This window comes from Scyliorhinus torazame, chromosome 27, assembly GCF_047496885.1.
Source record: "Scyliorhinus torazame isolate Kashiwa2021f chromosome 27, sScyTor2.1, whole genome shotgun sequence".
In the NCBI taxonomy this organism is placed as follows: Eukaryota; Metazoa; Chordata; class Chondrichthyes; order Carcharhiniformes; family Scyliorhinidae; genus Scyliorhinus; species Scyliorhinus torazame.
This window is the reverse complement of record NC_092733.1, coordinates 35,696,452-35,719,121: the sequence shown is the minus strand read 5'-3', so window position 1 is coordinate 35,719,121 and position 22,670 is coordinate 35,696,452. Positions and strand designations below refer to the sequence as shown.

At 49.2% G+C, this 22,670-nt stretch overlaps 1 protein-coding gene and 1 long non-coding RNA gene across 3 annotated transcripts in view; one reads left to right on the top strand and one right to left on the bottom strand.

Moving 5' to 3' along the window:
- The window catches only part of LOC140403351 (uncharacterized), a 31,258-nt gene extending 15,947 nt beyond the window's left edge, over window positions 1-15,311 (bottom strand). Inside the window, exon 1 of the long non-coding RNA XR_011938284.1 lies at window positions 15,174-15,311. This is a non-coding gene — a long non-coding RNA (uncharacterized lncRNA). The remainder of the gene's footprint in view (window positions 1-15,173) is intronic.
- The window catches only part of LOC140403350 (uncharacterized), a 153,271-nt gene that overhangs the window by 85,768 nt on the left and 44,833 nt on the right, over window positions 1-22,670 (top strand). Inside the window, exons 2-3 of one of the 2 annotated variants that reach the window (XM_072491250.1) lie at window positions 7,745-7,831; window positions 17,283-17,327. In XM_072491250.1, coding sequence (XP_072347351.1) covers window positions 7,771-7,831; window positions 17,283-17,327 — 106 coding nt within the window. In that variant the 5' untranslated portion in view covers window positions 7,745-7,770. The remainder of the gene's footprint in view (window positions 1-7,744; window positions 7,832-17,282; window positions 17,328-22,670) is intronic. The other variant, XM_072491251.1, reaches the window with a different exon arrangement.

The following is a 22,670-nucleotide window of genomic DNA, read 5'->3' as shown; positions in this document are numbered from 1 at the left end:
TCCTTGGTTCATAATTGCATCCAACATCTTTCAAGTCTATGTCACGGACTTCATCATCATCGTTGACTGCTTTACTAAGTACCCCATTATTCTGAAATTACACAATACATCAAACTTAACTGTCACGCACACTCAGACTCTCTTGTGTGCTGAGAGATATCATTACGGATAAGAGTCCGCAAGTTATTGGTAAACAGTTTCAGGATATGTGTGAGAAGTGGAATTTTGATCACACTACTTATTCTCCTCATTGCCCTACATCTAACTGGACTAGCTGAAGAACGATTTTCACGATGAAATTCCTAATTCTCAAATGTCGACAGACCGCACATTGCAGTATTACATCTGAGAGTTGACACATTTCATAGAATCATAAAATTTACAATGCAGAAGGAGGCCATTCAGCCCATCGAGTTTGCACCGGTCCCTGGAAAGAGCATCCTACCTAAGACCACACCTCCACTCTATCCCTGTAACCCCAACTAACTTTTTTTCTTCTGAGCACTAAGGGCAATTTAGCATGGCCAATCCACCTAACCTGCACATCTTTGGACTGTGGGAGGAAACCGGATCCAGCAATCGGAGGAAACCCACGCACACACGGGGAGAATGTGCAGACTCCGTACAGACAGTGACCCAAGCGGGAATTGAACCTGCAACCCTGGAGCTGTGAAGCCACAGTGCTAACCACTGTGCTACCGTGCCGCCCCTATTGCAACTATTCCATTGCTGGCAGAGCTCCTGTTTGGCAGACTAGACATATCAATCTACCGGCTCTTACCCATTCCATCCTCTCAGAAACTAGAAAGGAATTTTTAAAATGGCAAGAGAATCTGACCAATGTGCACGATAAAAATGTGTACAAAATTTCCAATTTTTGAGTTGGAGCAACAAGTTCATATCCAGGATCCCTCGGAAGGTACGTGGCAATTGGCCGAGGTGACAAAGATTTGTTCAGACCCAAGGCCTTGTGAATCCATTACATTGAACAGTGAGGAACAATCAAGGACAAATCAAGTCCATTCCAGCTCCTCAATCACAGTCCTACCACATCAAGAAAAATGTACAACCCCAAGTACAACCAGGAGCATCAAAGGATGGCAATCTCATAGATCACTGTGAACAATTAAAGAAACCTCCAAACAAGGTTCACCTCACAGCAGATTGCCTCCTTCTACTCTTTCGAGACCCATAGATTCATCTGTTCTAGACACTTCTGTAAGGGTAACTAAACATGACCTTGCTGTATAAATAGTTACAGATTGTTGAAAGCGGGGAGGAAATATCTTTGAAAAGAAAGGGGGGTGTTGCAGTACGCCTTTAAGGGATAGCAGCCAGCCATTCACGAGAAAGAAAGTGTGTCATGTGATCCAGTTGCAGTTTCACTTTTGCTTTTCCAGCAGAACACACAGCACACAGCTCTGCGGCTGATGTCGTCATAGAATCATAGGATTTACGGTGCAGAAGGAGGCTATTCGGCCCATTGTGTCTGCACCGGCCCTTGCTCAAGGCCACGCTTCCACCCTATCCCCGTAACCCAGTAACCCCAACCAAGTCTGCATGTTCTCCCCGTGTCTGCGTGGGTTTCCTCCGGGTGCTCCGGTTTCCTCCCACAGTCCAAAGGTGTGCGGGTTAGGTGGATTGGCCGTGCTAAAATTGCCCCTTGGTGTCTAAAGCTGTGCAGGTTAGGTGCAGGGGATAGGGCGGGGGAGTGGGCCTAGGCAGGGAGCTCATTCAGAGGGCCGGTACAGACTCGATGGGCAGAATGGCCTCCTTCTGCGCTATAGGCCTCCAACGTTCGTGTTGACAAGCAAATGTTGTTGAGAATGACGTCGAACTTAAATGAATTGAAAATCGTCGCGAGAGAGATCTGCACATTGAGAATTCCAGTACAGTGTCTCACTGGAACCTTGGGCTGCTCATGTTGCAGATTGCAGGCTCTGCTCATTATCACCGGGAGGGTATCTTCCATCTTGTTTCAGTGATGGTTGTCGAGGAAACAGACTGTGCGCAGCGAACAGGGGAAGAGAGATTATAGCAGCCTTTAAACTGTGTAGGGTTTGGACAGGGTGGATGCTTAACCAGGGGCAGCATGGCAGCATTGTGGTTAGCACAATTGCTTCACAGCTCCAGGGTCCCAGGTTCGATTCCCGGCTTGGGTCACTGTCTGTGCGGAGTCTGCACGTCCTCCCCGTGTCTGCGTGGGTTTCCCCCGGGTGCTCCGGTTTCCTCCCACAGTCCAAAGATGTGCGGGTTAGGTGGATTGCCATGATAAATTGCCCTTGGTGTCCAAAATTGCCCTTAGTGTTGGGTGAGGTTACTGGGTTATGGGGATAGGGTGGAGGTGTGCAGTTGGGTAGGGTGCTCTTTCCAAGGGCCGGTGCAGACTCGATGGGCCGAATGGCCTCCTTCTGCACTGTAGATTCTATGAAAACCACAAGGAGTAGGTGGGCCGAAGGGCCAGTTCCTGAGCTGTAAGTTCTGTGTCGAGCCGACTCCCTCTATATTAAAGCAGTGGTTAGAGTGAGGGGGGATGGTAAGGTTTTAAAACATTCCAAACTCCACGCGTCAGTCAGATGTGTCTGAGGGTATTAACCCCCCCCCCCCCCCCCCTCCCCTATGGCCATCCCTGAAAACTGGTTGTAAAGGCTCTTTCATTTGTTCTAAGCAATGCCATATGTGTGGACAAACTGCACCGCAGCCCAGGAAAATGATCCATTTAGCGAGGGCCTCAGAGGTTAGCAGAGACTGGAAGTGTCTGGAGTCAGTATCAGGCGGGGAATATTTAACTGATGTCTTTAAAAGCCCCGTGTGCTTTAACGGAGCCGGTTCACTTTCCTACAACCAGATCCTGCAAAGTTGGATCGAATACCAAATAACCAAGCTTATTTTTACATTTTAAATATCTAAGAATCATTCAGGGGGAAAGATCTTTTGGCTGAACTGGATGAATTCCTGCAGCCAAATCATCCTAGGAGGTGACTACAAATAATGGAAAACTTTAGATTTCCTTGTGCCTGTGTGTGAGTGAGTGTGAGTGTGTGTGAGAGTGCGTGTGTGTGAGTGAGTGTGAGTGTGTGAGAGTGTGTGTGTGTGAGTGAGTCTGACTGTGTAAGAGAGTGTGTGTGTGTGAGAGTTTGTGAGTGAGTGTGACTGTGTGAGTGTGACTGTGTGAGAGAATGCGTGTGTAGTGTATGCGTGTGTGTGTGTGAGAGAGTGTGTGTGAGTGAGTGTGACTGTGTGAGAGAATGTGTGTGTAATGTATGCGTGAGTGTGTGTGTGTGTGAGTGTGACTGTGTGAGAGAATGCGTGTGTAGTGTATGCATGTGTGTGTGTGAGAGAGTGTGTGTGAGTGAGTGTGAATGTGTGTGTAATGTATGTGTGTGTGAGTGAGAGTGACTGTGTGAGAGAATATGCGTGTAGTGTGTGTGTGTGAGTGTGAGAATTGTGCATGTAGTTTATGTGTGTGAGAATCTGTGTGAGTGTATGTGTGTGAGAGTTTGTGTGTGTGAGTGAATGTGACTGTGTGAGAGTGTGTAGTGTATGTGTGTGTGCGTTTGTGAGAGTGAGTGCGTGTGACTGCATGAGAGAGTGTGATGTGTGTGAGAGTGTGTGTGAGAATGTGTGTGTGTAGTGTATGTGTGTGTGTGTGTGAGTGCATCTGTGTAGTGTATGTTTGAGTGTGTGAGCGTGTGTGAGTGAGTGTGTGAGTGTGTGCGTGTGAGAGTGAGTGTTTGTGCACTGCCTGTGTGTGTGTGAGAGTGAGTGTGTGTGAGAGTGAGTGAGTGTGTCTATGTGTGAATGTGTATATGTGTGAGTGTGTGTGAGTGAGTACTTGTGTGTGTTTATGTCTACGGGAATGTGTGCAGTGTCTGCATGTGTATTTGTGCATGTGAGAGTGTATTTATGTATGTGGGTGTGTGTTTGTGTGAGTGAGTGTGACTGTGTGAGAGAGTGAGTGTGTGTGGAAGTGTGTGTGTGTGTAGTGTATGTGTGAGTGTTTAGATGTGTGTAGGGGTGTGTTTGTGTCTGTGTCTGTGCGGGTGTGTGTATGGGTGTGTCTGTATGTAGGTGTGTGTGTAGGTGTGTGCATGTGTGTATCAGGTGTGTGTGTTTTGGGGTGTGTGGGTGTGTAGGCATTCAGATCGAACACAAATAACCAAGCTTATTTTTACATTTTAAATAGCTACGAATCAGTCAGGGGAAAAGATCTTTTGGCAGAAATGGTTGAATTCCTGCAGCCAAATCATCCTAGGAGATAAAAACAAATAATGTAAAACTTTAGATTTCCTTGTGCCTGTGTGTGAGTGAGTGTGAGTGTGTTTGTGTGAACTGTATGTGTGTGTGTGTATGTATGTGTGTGCATGTGTGTGTGTGTAGGTGTGTGTTTGTGTGTGCATGTGTGTGTTTGTGCATGTGTGTGGGTATGAGTGTGTGCATGTGTGTGTATGTATGTGTAGGTGTGTGTGTATGTGTGTATGTATGTGTGCGTGTGTGTGTTTGTGTGTGCATGTGCGTGTGCATGTGTGTGTGCATGTGTGTCTGTGTGTGTATGTGTGTGCGTATGCATGTGTGTGTGTGTGTATGTGTGTGTGTGTGTGTGTGTATGTGTGCGTGTGTGTGTGTGTGTGTGTGTATGTGTGCGTGTGTGTGTGTGTGTGTGCGTGTTGGGGGTGGGTATGATCCTGTATAGGTGAACCAAAAACATCTGATCTCACCAGAGTGGTGTCTGAGTGAAAAGATGAATAGTGAAGGTTTGAAACATTAACTCCTGAGAAGCACACAGTGAAACATCTGGATAAATAAAACAAGTCTGCTCTATGAAAGGACATAGTAAATATTCCCTCCAGGAGGAATGGGATAAGTAAATCCCACCCAACAGGAGAAGAAGCAAATCAGGTGGAGCAAGCGGCAGAAACTCAGGCATTTCCGGTTTTTGCTCCAATCTGACAATGCTTTCCCAAGGTAACTGGGCCTCCACCCCTGGAAATATGACCAGAACGTGATCAGGACCAGTTGTCAAGTCTCCAGATGTTAATAAATTCAGAGACGGATCGGGGAGAAGGAGGTCACGCGTGAAGAAAGTTTGTGTTGTAAATGTGTTGGGTAAAGGCTTTGTGGGGTAGGTGTAGTATAAGGGTGTTCTTACCAGCATTTACAGATGCACCATAGAAAGCATCCTATCGGGCTGCATCACAGCCTGGTATGGCAACTGCTCGGCCCAGGACCGCAAGAAACTTCAGAGAGTCGTGAACACCGCCCAGTCCATCACACGAACCTGCCTCCCATCCATTGACTCCATCTACACCTCCCGCTGCCTGGGGAAAGTGGGCAGCATAATCAAATACCCCTCCCACCCGGCTTACTCCCTCTTCCAACTTCTTCCATCGGGCAGGGGATACAAAAGTCTGAGAACACGCACAAACAGATTTTTAAAAAGCTTCTTCCCCGCTACTACCTAACTCCTAAATGACCCTCTTATGGGTTGAATTGATCTCTTCACACATCTTCTCTACTGAGTAGCACTACACCCCTGTATGCTTCACCCGATATCCGTGTCTATGTATTTACATTGTGCATTTATCGTATGTCCTTAGTTTTTTCATGTATGGAACGATCTGCCTGGACTGTACGGAGAACACTACTTTCACTGTACCTCGGTGACAATAAAACAAATCCAGTCTGATGACAATGTGACAATGTGACAGTGCAACAAGGAAAATTGGCAGTATGATGATGAGTGTGACAATGAGAGTTGACAATGTGACAGTGACAGTGTGTAAGTTGATAGTCGGCAGTGTGAGAGTTAACAGTGTGACAGCGTGACAGTGCCAGTGCGGCAATGAGAGTTGACAGTGGGACAGTGACAGTTTGACAGTGTGGCAGTGTGACAGTGTGACAGTGTGACAGCGTTACAATGTGACATTGTGACAGTGACAGTGTGAGAGTGACAGCGTTACAATGTGACAGTGACAGTGTGACAGGATGACAGTGACAGCGTGACAGTGACAGTGTGACAGCGTTACAATGTGACATTGTGACAGTGACAGTGTGACAGTGTGACAGCATGACAGTGACAGTGTGACAGCGTTACAATGTGACATTGTAACAGTTACAGTGTGACAGTGACAGTGTGACAGTGACTGTGTGACAGTGTGACAGTGACAGTGTGACAGTGACTGTGTGACAGTGTTACAATGTGACAGTGTTACAATGTGACAGTGTGACAGTGACTGTGTGACAGTGTGACAGTGTGACAGTGACAGTGTGACAGTGACAGTGTGACAGTGACTGTGTGACAGTGTTACAATGTGACAATGTTACAATGTGACAGTGTGACAGTGACAGTGTGACAGTGTGACAGTGTGACAGTGTGACAGTGACAGAGTGACAGCGTTACAATGTGACATTGTGACAGTGACAGTGTGACAGTGACAGTGTGACAGTGACAGTGACTGTGTGACAGTGTTACAATGTGACAGTGTGACAGTGACAGTGTGACAGTGTGACAGTGACAGCGTGATAGTGACAGTGTGACAGCGTTACAATGTGACATTGTGACAGTGACAATGTGACAGTGTGACAGTGGCAGTAACTGTGTGACAGTGTTACAATGTGACAGTGTGACAGTGACAGTGCGACAGTGACAGTGTGACAGCGTTACAATGTGACATTGTGACAGTGACAGTGTGACAGTGACAGTGTGACAGTGACAGTGACTGTGTGACAGTGTTACAATGTGACAGTGTGACAGTGACAGTGTGACAGTGACAGCGTGACAGTCACAGCGTGACAGCGTTACAATGTGACATTGTGACAGTGACAGTGTGACAGTGACTGTGTGACAGTGTTACAATGTGACAGTGTGACAGTGACAGCGTGACAGTGACAGTGTGACAGCGTTACAATGTGACATTGTGACAGTGACAGTGTGACAGTGACAGTGTGACAGTGACAGTGACTGTGTGACAGTGTTACAATGTGACAGTGTGACAGTGACAGTGTGACAGTGACAGTGACTGTGTGACAGTGTGACAGTGACAGTGTGACAGTGACAATGTGACAGTGACAGTGACTGTGTGACAGTGTTACAATGTGACAGTGAGACGGTGACAGTGTGACGGTGACAGTGTGACAGTGACAGTGTGACGGTGACAGTGTGACAGTGTGACAGTGTGAGAGTGACAGTGTGAAAGTGACAGTATGACAGTGTGACAGTGTGAGAGTGACAGTGTGACAGTGACAGTGTGACAGTGTGACAGTGACAGTGTGACAGTGACAGTGTGACAGTGTCAGAGTGACAGTGTGACAGTGACAGTGTGACAGTGTGACAGTGACAGTGTGACAGTGACAGTGTGACAGTGTGACAGTGACAGTGTGACAGTGTGACAGTGTGACAGTGACAGTGTGACGGTGACAGTGTGACAGTGACAGTGTGACAGTGTGACAGTGACAGAGTGACAGTGACAATGTGACAGTGTGACAGTGACAGTGTGACAGTGACAGTGTGACAGTGACAGTGACAGTGTGACGGTGACAGTGTGACAGTGACAGTGTGACAGTGACAGTGTGACAGTGACAGTGACAGTGTGACGGTGACAGTGTGACAGTGACAGTGTGACAGTGACAGTGTGACAGTGTGACAGTGAGAGTGTGACAGTGGCAGTATGTTGATGACAGGAGAGTGGGATGACTCCTGGGTTTAATAAACATCAAGTTAATTTCCTTTTCTCTTGTTGTGAAGGGTCATCGATTCCTGTGCCAAGTGAGATGGTGAAAGACAGCTCTGGGGACCAGCAGGAAGAAATCAAGATGAAAGTCAGGAACTCAGGTACCTTTCCACACTTCAGCGTGACATCCTGGGCAGATTGTAACCTGGACGGGTCTGTGGGTGTAGGTGATGGTGGTGGGGGGAGGTGAGGACATTAAAGCTGAAAAAAATAGTCCGCACCACCTACCTTCACCATTCCCCCAGTGTCTCTTGATTGAGACATTAGGTTTTCAAAATAGACATACAAGCCAAAGATGGCTGGGGATTCAGAGAATGTAAATTAAATCACTGTCTGAATTGCCCCAGTGTGGGTGATACTAATATAGAGCCAATGGAATGTTATACCCTATCTCAGAGAGACATTTGAAAGGAAGAAGCCATGCAAAGGTGAACTGTCATCTCCTGTGGAGATAATGGAAGCTAATTCCCATCTCAGCTGGAATTATATCCTGTAATTTATGTCCTAGTCCATTTTGTGGATTTTCGCCTTCCAGGAATATACAAGAGAGTAGGATTGAAAGCCAGCTGCAAAGTCAATATTGACCAGGGCTGGGTGTGGCAGAGTGAGTGACACAGAAACAAAAAGACAACAGGATTTTGACTGACCCCTGATAATTTCATGGTCACCGTTACTGACACTAAGAACATAAGAACTAGAAGCAGGAGTAGGCCACCTGGCCCCTCGAGCCTGCTCCGCCATTCAATGAGATCATGGCTGATCTTTTGTGGACTCAGCTCCACCTTCCGGCCCGAACACCATAACCCTTAATCCCTTTATTCTTCAAAAAACTATCTATCTTTATCTTAAAAACATTTACTGGGCAAGGAATTCCATAGATTCACAACCCTTTGGGTGAAGAAGTTCCTCCTAAACTCAGTCCTAAATATACTTCCCCTTATTTTGAGGCTATGCCCCCTAGTTCTGCTTTCACCCGCCAGTGGAAACAACCTGCCCGCATTTATCCTATCTATTCCTTTCATAATTTTATATGTTTCTATAAGATCCCCCCTCATCCTTCTAAATTCCAACGAGTACAGTCCCAGTCTACTCAACCTCTCCTCGTAATCCAACCCCTTCAGCTCTGGGATTAACCTAGTGAATCTCCTCTGCACACCCTCCAGTGCCAGTACGTCCTTTCTCAAGTAAGGAGACCAAAACTGAACACAATACACCAGGTGTGGCCTCACTAACACCTTATACAATTGCAGCATAACCTCCCTAGACGTAAACTCCATCCCTCTAGCAATGAAGGACAAAATTCCATTTGCCTTCTTAATCACCTGTAAACCAACTTTTTGCGACTCATGCACTAGCACACCCAGGTCTCTCTGCACAGCAGCATGTTTTAATATTTTATCATTTAAATAATAATCCCTTTTGCTGTTATTCTTACCAAAATGGATAACCTCACATTTGTCAACATTGTATTCCATCTGCCAGACCCTAGCCCATTCACTTAGCCTATCCAAATCCCTCTGCAGACTTCCAGTATCCTCTGAATTTTTGCTTTACCACTTATCTTAGTGTCGTCTGCAAACTTGGACACATTGCCCTTGGTCCCCAACTCCAAATCATCTATGTAAATTGTGAACAACTGTGGGCCCAACACTGATCCCTGAGGGACACCACTAGCTACAGGTTGCCAACCAGAGAAACACCCATTAATCCCCACTCTTTGCTTTCTATTAATTAACCAATCCTCTATCCATGCTACTACGTTACCCTTAATGCCATGCACCTTTATCTTATGCAACAACCTTTTGTGTGGCACCAGTTTTATATTCTACACTTATTGAACAAATTCAAATTCTACCGGGTGCTGTGGTGGGATTTGAACCCGTGACCCCCGATCCTCTGGATGACTTGTCCAGTGACGTCGCCATTATATCTCCACCCTACAGACAGAAGATCAGCTTCTTTAATATGTCTCAACACCAGTGTCCTCAGAGGATGTAGATGGCACATCAGGTGGTGCCAGCCACCTGTTACCCACTGGAATAAGCCCCCCCCCCCACCCCCTCTCAGCTGGTGGCCACAATTTAACATCAGCTGTCAATGTCACCGCCACCCTCGATCCTCTTTGCTTCTGGTACCTTCCGGGGCTCTGGCGGAGATGTAGGCCCGTCACGCAGCTGTGATTGAAGACCTGTTTGCCAGGGCCTCCCGTTGTGTCAACTTTGCCTTTGGTGTCGCCAGTTAGAACGAGGGGGGTGTTTAAAACGTGAAAGACGCCAGTGGGAAACCTAGTGAGTGCCCTATGTGCAGCACATAAGACATAGGAGCCGAATTAGGCCACTCGGCCCATCGAGTCTGCTCCGCCATTCAATCATGGTTGATATGTTTCTCATCCCCATTTTCCTGCCTTCTCCCCTGATCCCCTTGATCGAATTAGCCGGAAAAAACGGGAGTTTTAATTTCGTCGTATTTTGCCGTTTTATTTCTGGGGCGGGTATGAAGAATCCGTGATTGGTTCCTGCACGGGTGCAGGCGGGCCTGGCATCCGAGGGGAGGAGGCTGGGTGTGCCAATGTGGCCTCGGGCGCTGCTGGAGTGGAGGAAGATGTCTATTGGTGCCCGCCCAAACATGCCCAAAATCTACCCTGCAATCTCTTGATCGTTGTGAGCAATCGCTGAGTGGGAAGATGCACACCATCTTACCATTTTGTCATGGCCTTGTCTTGTGTCTCCCTTGTTCTCCGGCTGGGCTTAGAGACGCATCAAATTGTGTCGAATGATTGTATCGTTATACGCTTACTCTCCCGTCCCCCTCTCTGTATTCATGTCAGCTTTTTAAAAAATATATTTTAATTCAAATTTTAACATTTTAACAATGAAATACACAAAACACGTAGCATTTACAAAATAAAACCAACCCAAAACATAAACAAGACCCCTCCCCCTCAACCCCTTAGATACTTTGATAGAGGGGAGAGGCCATTCTCTCCCTCTGGCCTGTTCCGTCATTTTATTTGATCAGGGCTGATACCTGGCCTTGAAATCTCTAATTGCTCCCCGCACCTCCCCCCCCCCCCCCCCTGCCCCCCCCCTGCCCCCCCCCCCCTGCCCCCCCGCCCCCCCCTCCCCCCCCCCCCCCCCCCCCCTCCCCCCCCTCCCCCCCCCCCCCTCCCCCCCCTCCCCCCCCCCCCCCTCCCCCCCCCCCCCCCCGCCCCCCCCCTCCCCCCTGCCCCCCCCCCCCCCTTTCAGTGAGGGAGCTTTCCCAATTTCCTATTCATGTCCTATTCATGGAGGGGAACAGTAGCCAGCGGGAACATGTTTATTAGAAATGGGGGGGGGGGGGGGAATGGTTTGGCACCACACTCTATCCGTTAAGGAGAGCCCATTACCAGAGCGTAAGGTCACAGGGGAGAGGGGAAGGGTCAGAGAGGGAGACAAGCCTTGTCACCTGGGGAGTTCATAGATCATAGGATCATAGAATTTGCAGTGCAGAAGGAGGCCATTCGGCCCATCGAGTCTGCACCGGCTCTTGGAAAGAGCACCCCACTTAAGCTCACACGTCCAACCTATCCCCATAACCCAGTAACCCCACCTAACCTAAGGGCAATTTATCATGGCCAATCCACCTAATAGATCATAGATAATAGAATTTACAGTGCAGAAAGAGGCTATCAGGCCCATCGACTCTGCACCGGCACTTGGAAAGAGCTCTCTGTTTAAGCCTATGCCTCCACCTTATCCATATAACCCAATAACCCGACTTAACCTTTTGGACTCTAGGGGCAATTTAGGATTGCCAATCCACCTAACCTGTACATCTTTGGACTGTGGGAGGAATCCGGAGCACCCGGAGGAAACCCACGCACACACGGGGAGGATGTGCAGACTCCGCACAGACAGTGACCCAAGCAGGGAATCGAACCTGGGACCCTGGAGCTGTAAAGCAACTGTGCTAACCACTGTGCTACCGTGCTGCCCTGTTAACAGCTTGTTAACATCGGACAGACAGGGCGGCCAAGGAACAAAACAAACGAGAAAGGTCACCAACTCAAACAGAACAAGCTCAAGGGCCAAGTAGCTTAATCCCACTGCCATTTCTTTCAAACATACATGAGGATGGCGTGGGTGATCAGTGAAGCAATTCGGAGAAGGACGCAAACATGTAGATTTGTGGTCTTTTGAGGCAAACAACAAAGATATCTTGGACAAGTCGCGCGCGCGATGAAGAGACGCTGGTTAAATCTGAGACCAGATAAACTCTCGCTGGCCAAGATGAGGAAGATAGAGTTGGAATTTCCTCGGCTCGGAATAGGAAACCATGATTTAGAAATTCAGATGCTGAGGGGAAAGATCGTGGTAAAGGTGCTTAAAACGCTGGTTAGGCCTCAGCTAGAGTACTGTGTGCGTTTCTGGTCAGCACACTATAGGAGGGCTGTGATTGCACTGGAGAGGGTGCAGGGGAGACTCACCAGGATGCTGCCTGGGCTGGAGCGTTCCAGCTATGAAGAGAGGCCGGTTAGGCCGGGGTTGTTATCCTTGGAGCAGAGAAGGCTGTGGAGGGATCTGATTGAGTCGTACAAAATTCTGAGCGACATCAATAGGGTGGATAGGAAGTAACTTTTCCCCTCAGTCTAGAGGTCAATAACCAATGGGCGTAGATTTAAGATAAGGGGCAAAGGTTTAGAGGGGATTTGAGGAAAACCTTTTTCACTCAGAGGTTGCTGGGAATCTGGAGCTCGCTGCCTGAAAGGGCGGTCGAGGCGGGAACCCTCACGACATTTAAGATGTATTTAGACGAGAACTCGCCAGAGCGGACAAGACCAGGGACCAAGTGCTGGAATATGGGATTAGAATAAAGTAAAGTCACCTTAGTCCCAGATTATCATTGGTTGCTTTTCCCCTTTGACAGGTGGTGATTTAACCTGAGGGTCACCACCCCTCAGGCAAGAGGCAAGGGTAAGAAGGCGGGGCCTTCATGAATAAGCTCAGCCGGTGCGGGGATCGAACCCACGCTGCTGGCCTCGCCCTGCATCACGGACCAGCCATCCAGCCAAGTGAGCTCATAGATTGGTGCTTGATGGCTGGTGCAGACACGGTGGGCCGAAGGGCCTCGCTCTGTGCTGTAAGACCCTCTGACTCCATGAGATGGAGGTGGACAATGGTAGATCTTTCGAAAGAGCCTCACAGACTGTTACATCGACAGAGATGGTCCACTCCTCTGGAGGAGGATTAATCCGTGATCGCCGATACCCTCTCAGGGCAATGGTACCTGATGGGAGAGATATTTTGGTTTAGCACAGCGGGGTAAACAGCTGGCTTGTAATGCAGAACAAGGCCAGCAGCGCGGGTTCAATTCCCGTACCAGCCTCCCCGAACAGGCGCCGGAATGTGGCGACTAGTAACGTTCACAGTAACTTCATTGAAGCCTACTTGTGACAATAATTGATTATTATTATTATTATTCCCGTGGGAAAGGCAGTCGGAAAACTCTCGGAAATTGCTAAATTGCTCGCTGGGTTTTCAAAACCTACCCTCCCTCCCCTCCCCCACATCCCCGCCCGGAGCTCGAGCCTCGATAGCGCACAGTACCTCCCCTCCCCCGTGGTCATTCTAACACCTGCCTGTGAGAGTGGCTATTCAGCTACAGGGACCACCACTGGAACCCTGGATCGTACTCTCCCGCAGATCGCCGTGGCCATTCAGACCACTGCCTCCTCTCTATGCTGGCCCCCGTGTTGCGGCCCCTCAGTCTCCTCCCTGTCCCGCCTTTCGATTCTCAATCTTCCCTCTCGTGCCTCCCTGAGGCTGCGAAATCCGTTCACACAGAAGCCCCGGGGGAGGTACGTCTTTAACAAAGAGGCCTCTGTAGTTTGAACCAGATTTTTTTCTTCTCCCTTGCTTGTCCAAAATGACCCTGGCAGGACGCTCGGCAACACAATTGCCAAAATAGCCACGGGGGAGCTGAGGAGAATTTATTTTACGCAGTGAGATTTTACGACCTAGAACACGCTGCCTGAGAGGGAAATAAATGTTTTAGTGACTTGGCACCAATAGACTTGGCATGAACAAGGAGCGAAAGAAAGTTGCTGAGCACTGGGGAAAGGGCGGGGGAGTGGGGCTAACTCGCTCGGAGGGCTGACACAGGCTCTGTGGGCCGAATGGTCATTCTCTGTTTGTACTGGGGCAACGGGCAGTGATCAGGAGTGGGAGTCCCGGCAGAAACCCCTCCTCGGGCACCCAAAGATGTCCAGGCAGCCTCGGGTACACAGAACCAATGTCCAGTCACTAACAGTTCAGTGTCATCATCAAAAGAACCCAAAGAAGGGTTCCTCAGCGATCACCGAGGAGAATTAAAACTCCAGGCACAATCCAGCGACCCTCTTGTGCCCAGGCGCAATGGGTGAATCCCGCCCCAGCCCAAAATCGAGATCCGTGCTGGGCGCGAAGCCTCGTTTCTGTCTCTCTCTCTCTCTCTTTCTCCCCTTCCTCCATCCCCATTCTGCTCTCCCCTCCCCATCTCTCCCTCTCTCTCCCACCCTCCAATCCCATCCCACTCTCCTCCCACACAGCCCCATTCCTCTCTGCACTTTCCCCACACTCCATCCCTCTCTCCACCTCCCCCACTCCCTCCCCCGCTCACCCCCTACCCTACTCTTCATCCCTCTCTCCCCCTCCCCCACTCCCTCTCCGCTCTCCCCCTCCCCCACCCTTCATCCCTCTCTCCCCCTCCCCCACACTCCATCCCTCCTCCCCCTCCCCCACTCCCTCCCCCGCTCTCCCCCTCCCTACACTCCATCCCTCTCTCCCCCACTCCCTCTCCGCTCTCCCCTCCCCCACCCTTCATCCCTCTCTCCCCCTCCCCCCCTGTTCTCCCCCTCCCCACACTTCATCCCTCTCTCCCCCACTCCCTCCCCCGCTGTCCCCCTCCCCACACTCCATCCCTCTCTCCCCCTCCCCCACTCCCTCCCCCGCTCTCCCCCTCCCCACACTCCATCCCTCTCTCCCCCTCCCCCACTCCCCTTGCCTTATTGCCACTCCCTTATTTGCCTCTCTCTCTCCGCCTCCCCCATTTCTCCCTTTCCCCCACAACCACCACTCTCCCCCCACTTCCGACCCCAGTCTCGTCCCCCTCCCACCATGCCTCGTACTCCACTCCCACGTCCCAATCCCCCCCCGACCCACCCTCCCCTTCATTCATAGGACCCCTACTGTGCTGAAGGAGGCCATTCGGCCCATCGAGTCTGCACCAACCCTCTGAAAGAGCACCCTACCGAGTCCCACTCCCCTGTTCCATCCCCGTAAACCCACCGAATCTGCGCATCTTTGGACTTCCTCGCTCTCTCCCACACTTAGCAGCCCCCGCCCCCTCTCTTCCCCATGGCACCCCTCCCCCTTCCCTTGCCAAATTTACAGAGGCTCCTCTGGTCGAGCCAGGTCTGTGACTCACCGAGAACAGTCCTGCTTCGGGAATGAAACATTTTTTAAATGTTTCTCATCCTGCCGTTACCATCTGGAACCCATTTGACACACGGCCCTGAAATACGATCTGAGTAACTCCCCAGTCAGAGCTGAACAGGAATTAATGTGCATCTACGCGGCTGAGAAACAATATCCACCACCCTGGATTTATATAAAGTAGCAGGTTAATGAGGGGAGGGGTGGGGGTGGAGGGCGGTGGCGGGGGGGGGGGGGGGGGGGGGGGGGCCAACACAGTGAATTTGTAATCCAAGGACCTGGGGAAACATCTCGAAGATGTGACTTTGTCTCCCGGCTAGGTAGTTTGGGGAATTTGGAATCTACCGACCGCAAACTCGAGGAGGGAAAACCTGGAGTGGAATTTTTCACCGGTGGGGCGCGACCAGTGCGATAACATGGATCCAGCGGGTGGAATGGCCTCTTTCTGTCCCATAATGACTCTTTGACCAGTGTAAAATCTTCAGGGGTTCCGAGGAGGTTACATTGGAAAGTACATTGGAGGTTTATTTGGAAAACAAAAGTAAAGGCCGCAACCTATACAGGTCCCAACCGGGACCACCGATCATGCCCATCCCAATCCAGGCCGGCTTTTAAGTGTTAGTATCGCGGATTCCAAGGAAGCATCTTATTACAATCCCAGACAATGGCTCGGACACTGGACAGAAAGCTCAATATTTTAATTCTGTAAGTCTGTGAGAAAAGGAGATCTCACTCCAGGAGTGATCACACAAAGAGATAAGGGCATGGTTTATTAAAACAAACTTTATTACCAACACAGTATTAAAATATCTTTAAGATCACACCAGAAAATAACTTACAATTACCCCTTAAATAGTGCTAATCAATACAGTGAATACAAAACCCTTAACTGCTATCTTTACTGCACTGAGGAATATGACCTTTACATATTTGAGAAAGAGATCTCTGGGCACTGCTTTACAGAAAGATCTGACGCCTGTGTACGTGTGTGTGGGGGCGTGCATCTGAGTGTGTGTGTGTTTATGAGTGCGTGTATGTGAGTGTGTGTGTGTGTATGTGAGTGTCTGCGCATGTGTGTGTGAGTTTGTGTGTGTATGTTTGTATGAAAGTGTGTGCGTGTGAGTGTGTGTGGATGTGTGTGAGTGTGACCATGAATGAGTGTGTCCGTGAGTGAGTGTGTGTGCGCGTTTGTGCATATGAGTGTAATGCAGAACAAGGCCAGCAGCGCGGGTTCAATTCCCGTACCGGCTTACCTGAACAGGCGCCGGAATGTGGCGACTAGGGGCTTTTCACAGGAACTTCATTGACGCCTACTTGTGACAATAAGCGATTATTATTATTATGAGTGTGTGTGTGAGTGTGTGCATATGTGCTTGCGTCTGTGTATGAGTGAGTGTGTGTGTTTATGTGTGTGCATGTGTATCTATGTGTGAGTGTGTGTGCATGTTTAAGTATGTGGGTGTGCGTGGGTGTGGTTGTGTGAGTGTGGAGTGTGTGTTCCTGTGTGTGTGTAAGTGTGTGCGTGTGTATCTATGTGTGAGTGTGCATGTTTAAGTATTTGGGTGTGGTTGTGTGAGTGTGTGTTCCTGTGTGTGTGCGAGTCTAAGTGTGTGCATGTGAGTGTGTGTGTGGGTTTTGGTATGTGAGTGTGTGTGTATGAATGTGTGTACGTGAATGGGTGTGTGTGAGTGTGTGCGTGTGTGTGTGAGTGTGTGTGTGTGAGTGTGTGGTGGGGCGGGGGTGATTGGCAGGAGTCTCTGGCATTCCCGGGGATGCTCAGTGCCTCCGGAATGGGCAGTAAATCCTGATAATACCGCTGAGATCCACAGCCCGCTGCCTGAAGAACGAATCCGAAAGAATCTCCCAATCATTGCCCTGCCTGAATCCGAAAGTCCGATTCCAGCAACAGGAATGTCGGAAAGGATCATTCTGGGGCCCAAGTCCAACTGTGTTTCATTCCGAGCTCTCTGCCGCTGTTCCTGGACTGATTTATATAAACACCATTCATATACACAGCAGGAAAGAGTGATGTTTAGTGTCTGCTTCTATTTGTATTCTGTCACTTACATCTCCATTTTTTACTCCTCTACCATCTGGACAGCCGAGGATGCCCACCAAGATGGCACCCAGGAGGGACCAACCGGAGGTAAATGTCCAGCGGAGCGGAGGAGGAGGGAATGGCAGTTGGGGAATGGGAGTGAGAGGGGGAACGAAAAGAGGAATGGAGGGTAAAGGTTGGAAATTGGGAGTCGCTGGGAAAACCGGTGGGACAGCGATGGGACCGGGGATGGGAAAATGGAGGTGAGGGGGGGATGAGGAAGGCAATGGGATGGATACGAAGAGCGTGGGAGTGGGAGGGGACAGGGAGGGAAGAGAGGCCGAGGATTTAACTCTACTGAGAATGAAAGAATACATTTTGTAAAGTTATTCGTGACTCCAACCAGCGGAGAATTTTCCCCCTGATTCCCATTGACTCCAGTTTAGCTCGGGCTCCGTGATGTCACACTTGGTCAAATGCTGCCCTGATGCCAAGGGCAGTCACTCTCACCTCACCTCTGGCATTCAGCTCTTTTGTCCATGTTTGCACCGAGGCTGGAATGGGGTCAGGAGCTGAGTGACCCTGGCGGAACGCAAACTGAGTCTCAGTCAGAAGGTTACTGCTGAGTAAGTATTGCTTGATGGCACAGTCTACCACTCCTCTATCACTTTATTGATGATCGGGAGTAGGCCGATAGGTCGGTAATTGGCCGAGTTGGATTTATCCCGTTTCTTGTGTACCGGACACCCCTGGGCAATTGTCCACATTGCCGGGTAGATGCCAGTGTTGTAGATGCACTGGAACAGCTTGGCTAGGGGTGCGGAAAGTTCTGGAGCACCGGTCTTCCTCCTCCAGGGAGTTGTTTAATTGTCCACCACCATTCACGGCTGGACGTGGCAGGAGTGCAGAGCTTAGATCTGATCCATTGGTTGTGGAATTGCTAACCCCGATCGATCACTTGCTCCTTATTCTGTTTGACACACAAGTAGTCCTGTATTGTAGCTTCACCTCATTTTTCGGTATGCCTGTTGTTGCTCCTGGCATGCTCTCTGCACACTTCATTGAACCAGGATTGATTCCCTGGCTTAGTAGTAAGGTAGAGTGGGGGATATGCCGGGCCATGAGGCTGCAGATTGAATGCAATTCTGCTGCTGATGGCCCCCAGCACCTCATGAATGCCTAGTTTGGAACTGCCCAGATCTAGGCTCCTGAACCTACCCTATTGAGCAGGATGGTAGTGCCACACTACTATGTACAGTATGAAGACACAACTTCATTTCCACAAAGACTATGTTGGTCACTCCTGGTGGCACAGCGTTAGCACTGCTGCCTCACAGCGCCAAGGACCCGAGTTCAATTCCAACATTGGGTGACTGTCTATGTGGAGTCTGCACGTGCTCCCCGTGTCTGCGTGGGTTTCCTCCGGGTGCTCCGGTTTCCTCCCACAGTCCAAAGATGTGCAGGCTAGGTGGGTTGGCCATGATAAATTGCCCCTTAGTGACCAAAGATGCGCATTTTAGGTAGGGTTACGGGGATGGGGCAGGGGACCGGGCCCAGGTAGAGTGCTCTATCATCGGGTCGGTGCCGACTCGATGGGCTGAATGTCCTCCTTCAGCACCGTAGTCATTCTATGATCACTGTCATGGACAGATGCATCTGCAACAGGTGAGGATAGGTTAAAAGCATCAGATGTAGGGGCAGAATTAGGCCATTTGGCCCTTCGAGTCTGGTCCGCCATTCAATGAGACCATGACTAATATGATAATCCTCAACTCCACTTTCCCGCCTTATCGTCATTACTCTTCATTCCCTAAGTTTTCCTCCTCTTGTTGGTTCCCTCACCGCCTGCCACAGGCCCAGTCTTTAGAACTCAGGCAGCTGGGTCAGAAGTGAGCCACTCTTTACATTGAAGTCCCCCCCACCCAGAGTACATTCTGTACTGTAGCAACACGCAGTGCTTCCTCCAAGCCGTGTTCAGCAGAGTACTGATTCATTGCTGGGAGCCTGGAGTCAAATGTAGGCTAGGCTGGGCAAAAGTGACTGATTTCCTTCCCTGAACTAAATGGACATTTACGATTGAGGGGACTCAAGGTCACCACTATGGAGGTCAACTTAAAACATTCCAGATTTGTTATTAATTGAATTCCAATTTTCCGTGGGGGGGATTCGAACAATGTCTCTGAAGCATTAGCCTGGATTCCTAGCCCAGCAACATTATTCCTCGGCTACTACACCTCAGATATCTAGGTCTTAACCTGTGCAATTCCCTCCCTGCTCCTCTTTTTCTCTTCACCCCCTCTCTTCTTCTTTCACAGTCCACTTAAAGCCGATCCCATTGTTCCCTGGTGCATTCTCCACGGCAACGCCTCTCCCAATCAGAGCACACTTGCCAACCAATCAGCAGTACTCTTCTCATGCGGTGTAAATTGTTGTTGGCTTTGAGATTTGGTATGCTTGGGAATCTGCCCTGATGCGGAGCAAGATCAAAAACTTTGACGTGTCTCTTTTCAAAGAACAAAGAACAAAGAAAGGTACAGCACAAGAACAGGCCCTTAGCCCTCCAAGCCTGCGCCAACCATGCTGCCCGTCTAAACTAAATTCTTCTACACTTCCGGGGTCCGTATCCCTCTATTCCCATCCTATTCATGTATTTGTCAAGATGCCCCTTAAATGTCACTATCGTCCCTGCTTCCACCACCTCCTCCAGCAGCAGGTTCCAGGCACCCACTACCCTCTGCGTAAAAAACTTGCCTCGTACATCTACTCTAAACCTTGCCCCTTGCACCTAAAACCTATGCCCCCTAGTAATCGACCCCTCTACCCAGGGGAAAAGCCTCTGACTATCCACTCTATCTATTCCCCTCATAATTCTGTAGACCTCTATCAGGTCGCCCCTCAGCCTCCGTCGTTCCAGTGAGAACAGACCGAGTTTATTCAACCGCTCCTCATAGCTAATGCCCTCCATACCAGGCAACATTCTGGTAAATCTCTTCTGCACCCTCTCTAAAGCCTCCACAGCCTTCTGGTAGTGTGGCGGCCAGAATTGAACACTATACTCCAAGTGTGGTCTAACTAAGGTTCTATACAGCTGCAACTTGACTTGCCAATTCTTATTCTCAATGCCCCGGCCAATGAAGGCAAGCATGCCGTATGCCTTCTTGACTACCTTCTCCACCTGCGTTGCCCCTTTCAGTGACCTGTGGACCTGTACACCAAGATCTCAGTGACTGTCAATACTCTTGAGGGTTCTACCATTCACTGTATATTCCCTACCTGCATTAGACCTTCCAAAATGCATTACCTCACATTTGTCCGAATTAAACTCCATCTGCCATCTTGCCGCCCAAGTCTCCTAACAATCTAAATCCTGCTGTATCCTCTGACATTCCTCATCGCTATCCGCAATTCCACCAACCTTTGTCTCGTCTGCAAACTTACTAATCAGACCAGTTACATTTCCCTCCAAATTATTTATATATACTACGAACAGCAAAGGTCCCAGCACTGATCTCTGCGGAACACCACTAGTCACAGCCCTCCAATCAGAAAAGCACCCTTCCATTGCTACTCTCTGCCTTCTATGACCTAGCCAGTTCTGTATCCACCTTGCCAGCTCACCCCTGATCCCGTGTGACTTCACCTTTTGTACCAGTCTGCCATGAGGGTCCTTGTCAAAGGCCTTACTGAAGTCCATATAGACAACATCCACTGTCCTATCTGCATCAATAATCTTTGTGACCTCCTCGAAAAACTATCAAGTTAGTGAGACATGACCTCCCCTTCACAAAACCATGCTGCCTCTCGCTAATACGACCCCTTGCTTCCAAATGGGAGTAGATCCTGTCTCGAAGAATTCTCTCCAGTAATTTCCCTACCACTGAAGTAAGGCTCACCGGCCTGTAGTTCCCTAGATTATACTTGCTACCCTTCTTAAGCAAAGGAACAATATTGGCTATTCTCCAGTCCTCCGGGACATCACTTGAAGACAGTGAGGATCCAAAGATTTCTGTCAAGGCCTCAACAATTTCCTCTCCAGCCTCCTTCAGTATTCTGGGGTAGATCCCATCAGGCCCTGGAGACTTATCCACTGTAATATTTTTCAAGGCGCCCAACCCCTCGTCTTTTTGGATCTCAATGTGACCCAGACTATCTACACACCCTTCGCCAGAGTCAACATCCACCAATTCCTTCTCTTTGGTGAATACTGATGCAAAGTATTCATTCAGTACCTCGCCCATGTCCTCTGGCTCCTCACATAGATTCCCTCCCCTGTCCTTCAGTGGGCCAACCCTCTCCCTGGCTACCCTCTTGCTTTTTATGTATGTGTAAAAAGCCTTGGGATTTTCCTTAATCCTATTTGCCAATGACTTTTCGTGACCTCTTTTAGCTCTCCTGACTCCTTGCTTAAGTTCCTTCCTACTTTCCTTATATTCCACACAGGCTTCGTCTGTTCCCAGCCTTCTAGCCCTGACAAATGCCTCCTTTTTCTTTTTGACGAGGCCTACAATAACCCTCGTTATCCAAGGATCGCGAAATTTGCCATATTTATCCTTCTTCCTCACAGGAACATGCCGGTCCTGAATTCCTTTCAACTGACATTTGAAAGCCTCCCACATGTCAGATGTTGATTTACCCTCAAACATCCGCCCCCAATCTAGGTTCTTCAGTTCCCGCCTGATATTTTTATAATTTGCCTTCCCCCAATTTAGCACATTCACCCGAGGACCACTCTTATCCTTGTCCACCAGCACTTTAAAACTTGCTAAATTGTGGTCACTGTTCCCGAAATGCTCCCCTACTGAAACTTCTACCACCTGGCCGGGCTCATTCCCCAATACCAGGTCCAGTACAGCCCCTTCCCTAGTTGGACTATTTACATATTGTTTTAAGAAGCCCTCCTGGATGCTCCTTTCAAACTCTGCCCCGTCCAAGCCCCTAGCATTAAGTGAGTCTCAGTCAATATTGGGGAAGTTAAAGTCTCCCATCACAACAGCCCTGTTGCTTTTACTCCTTTCCAAAATTTGTCTACTTATCTGCTACTCTATCTCCCGCTGGCTGTTGGGTGGCCTGTAGTAAACCCCCAACATTGTGACTGCGCCCTTCTTAGTCCTGATCTCTACCCATATAGCCTCGCTGCCCTCTGAGGTGTCCTCCCGTAGTACAGCTGTGATATTCTCCCTAACCAGTAGCGCAACTCCGCCTCCCCTTTTACATCCCCCTCTATCCCGCCTGAAACATCTAAATCCTGGAACGTTTAGCTGCCAATCCTATCCTTCCCTCAACCAGGCCTCTGTAATGGCAACAACATCAGAGTTCCAAGTACTAATCCAAGCACTAAGTTCATCTGCCTTACCCGTAATACTTCTTGCATTAAAACATATGGACTTCAGGCCACCAGACCCTGTGTTTTCAGCAACATGAAGTGAAATGAAATGAAATGAAAATTGCTTA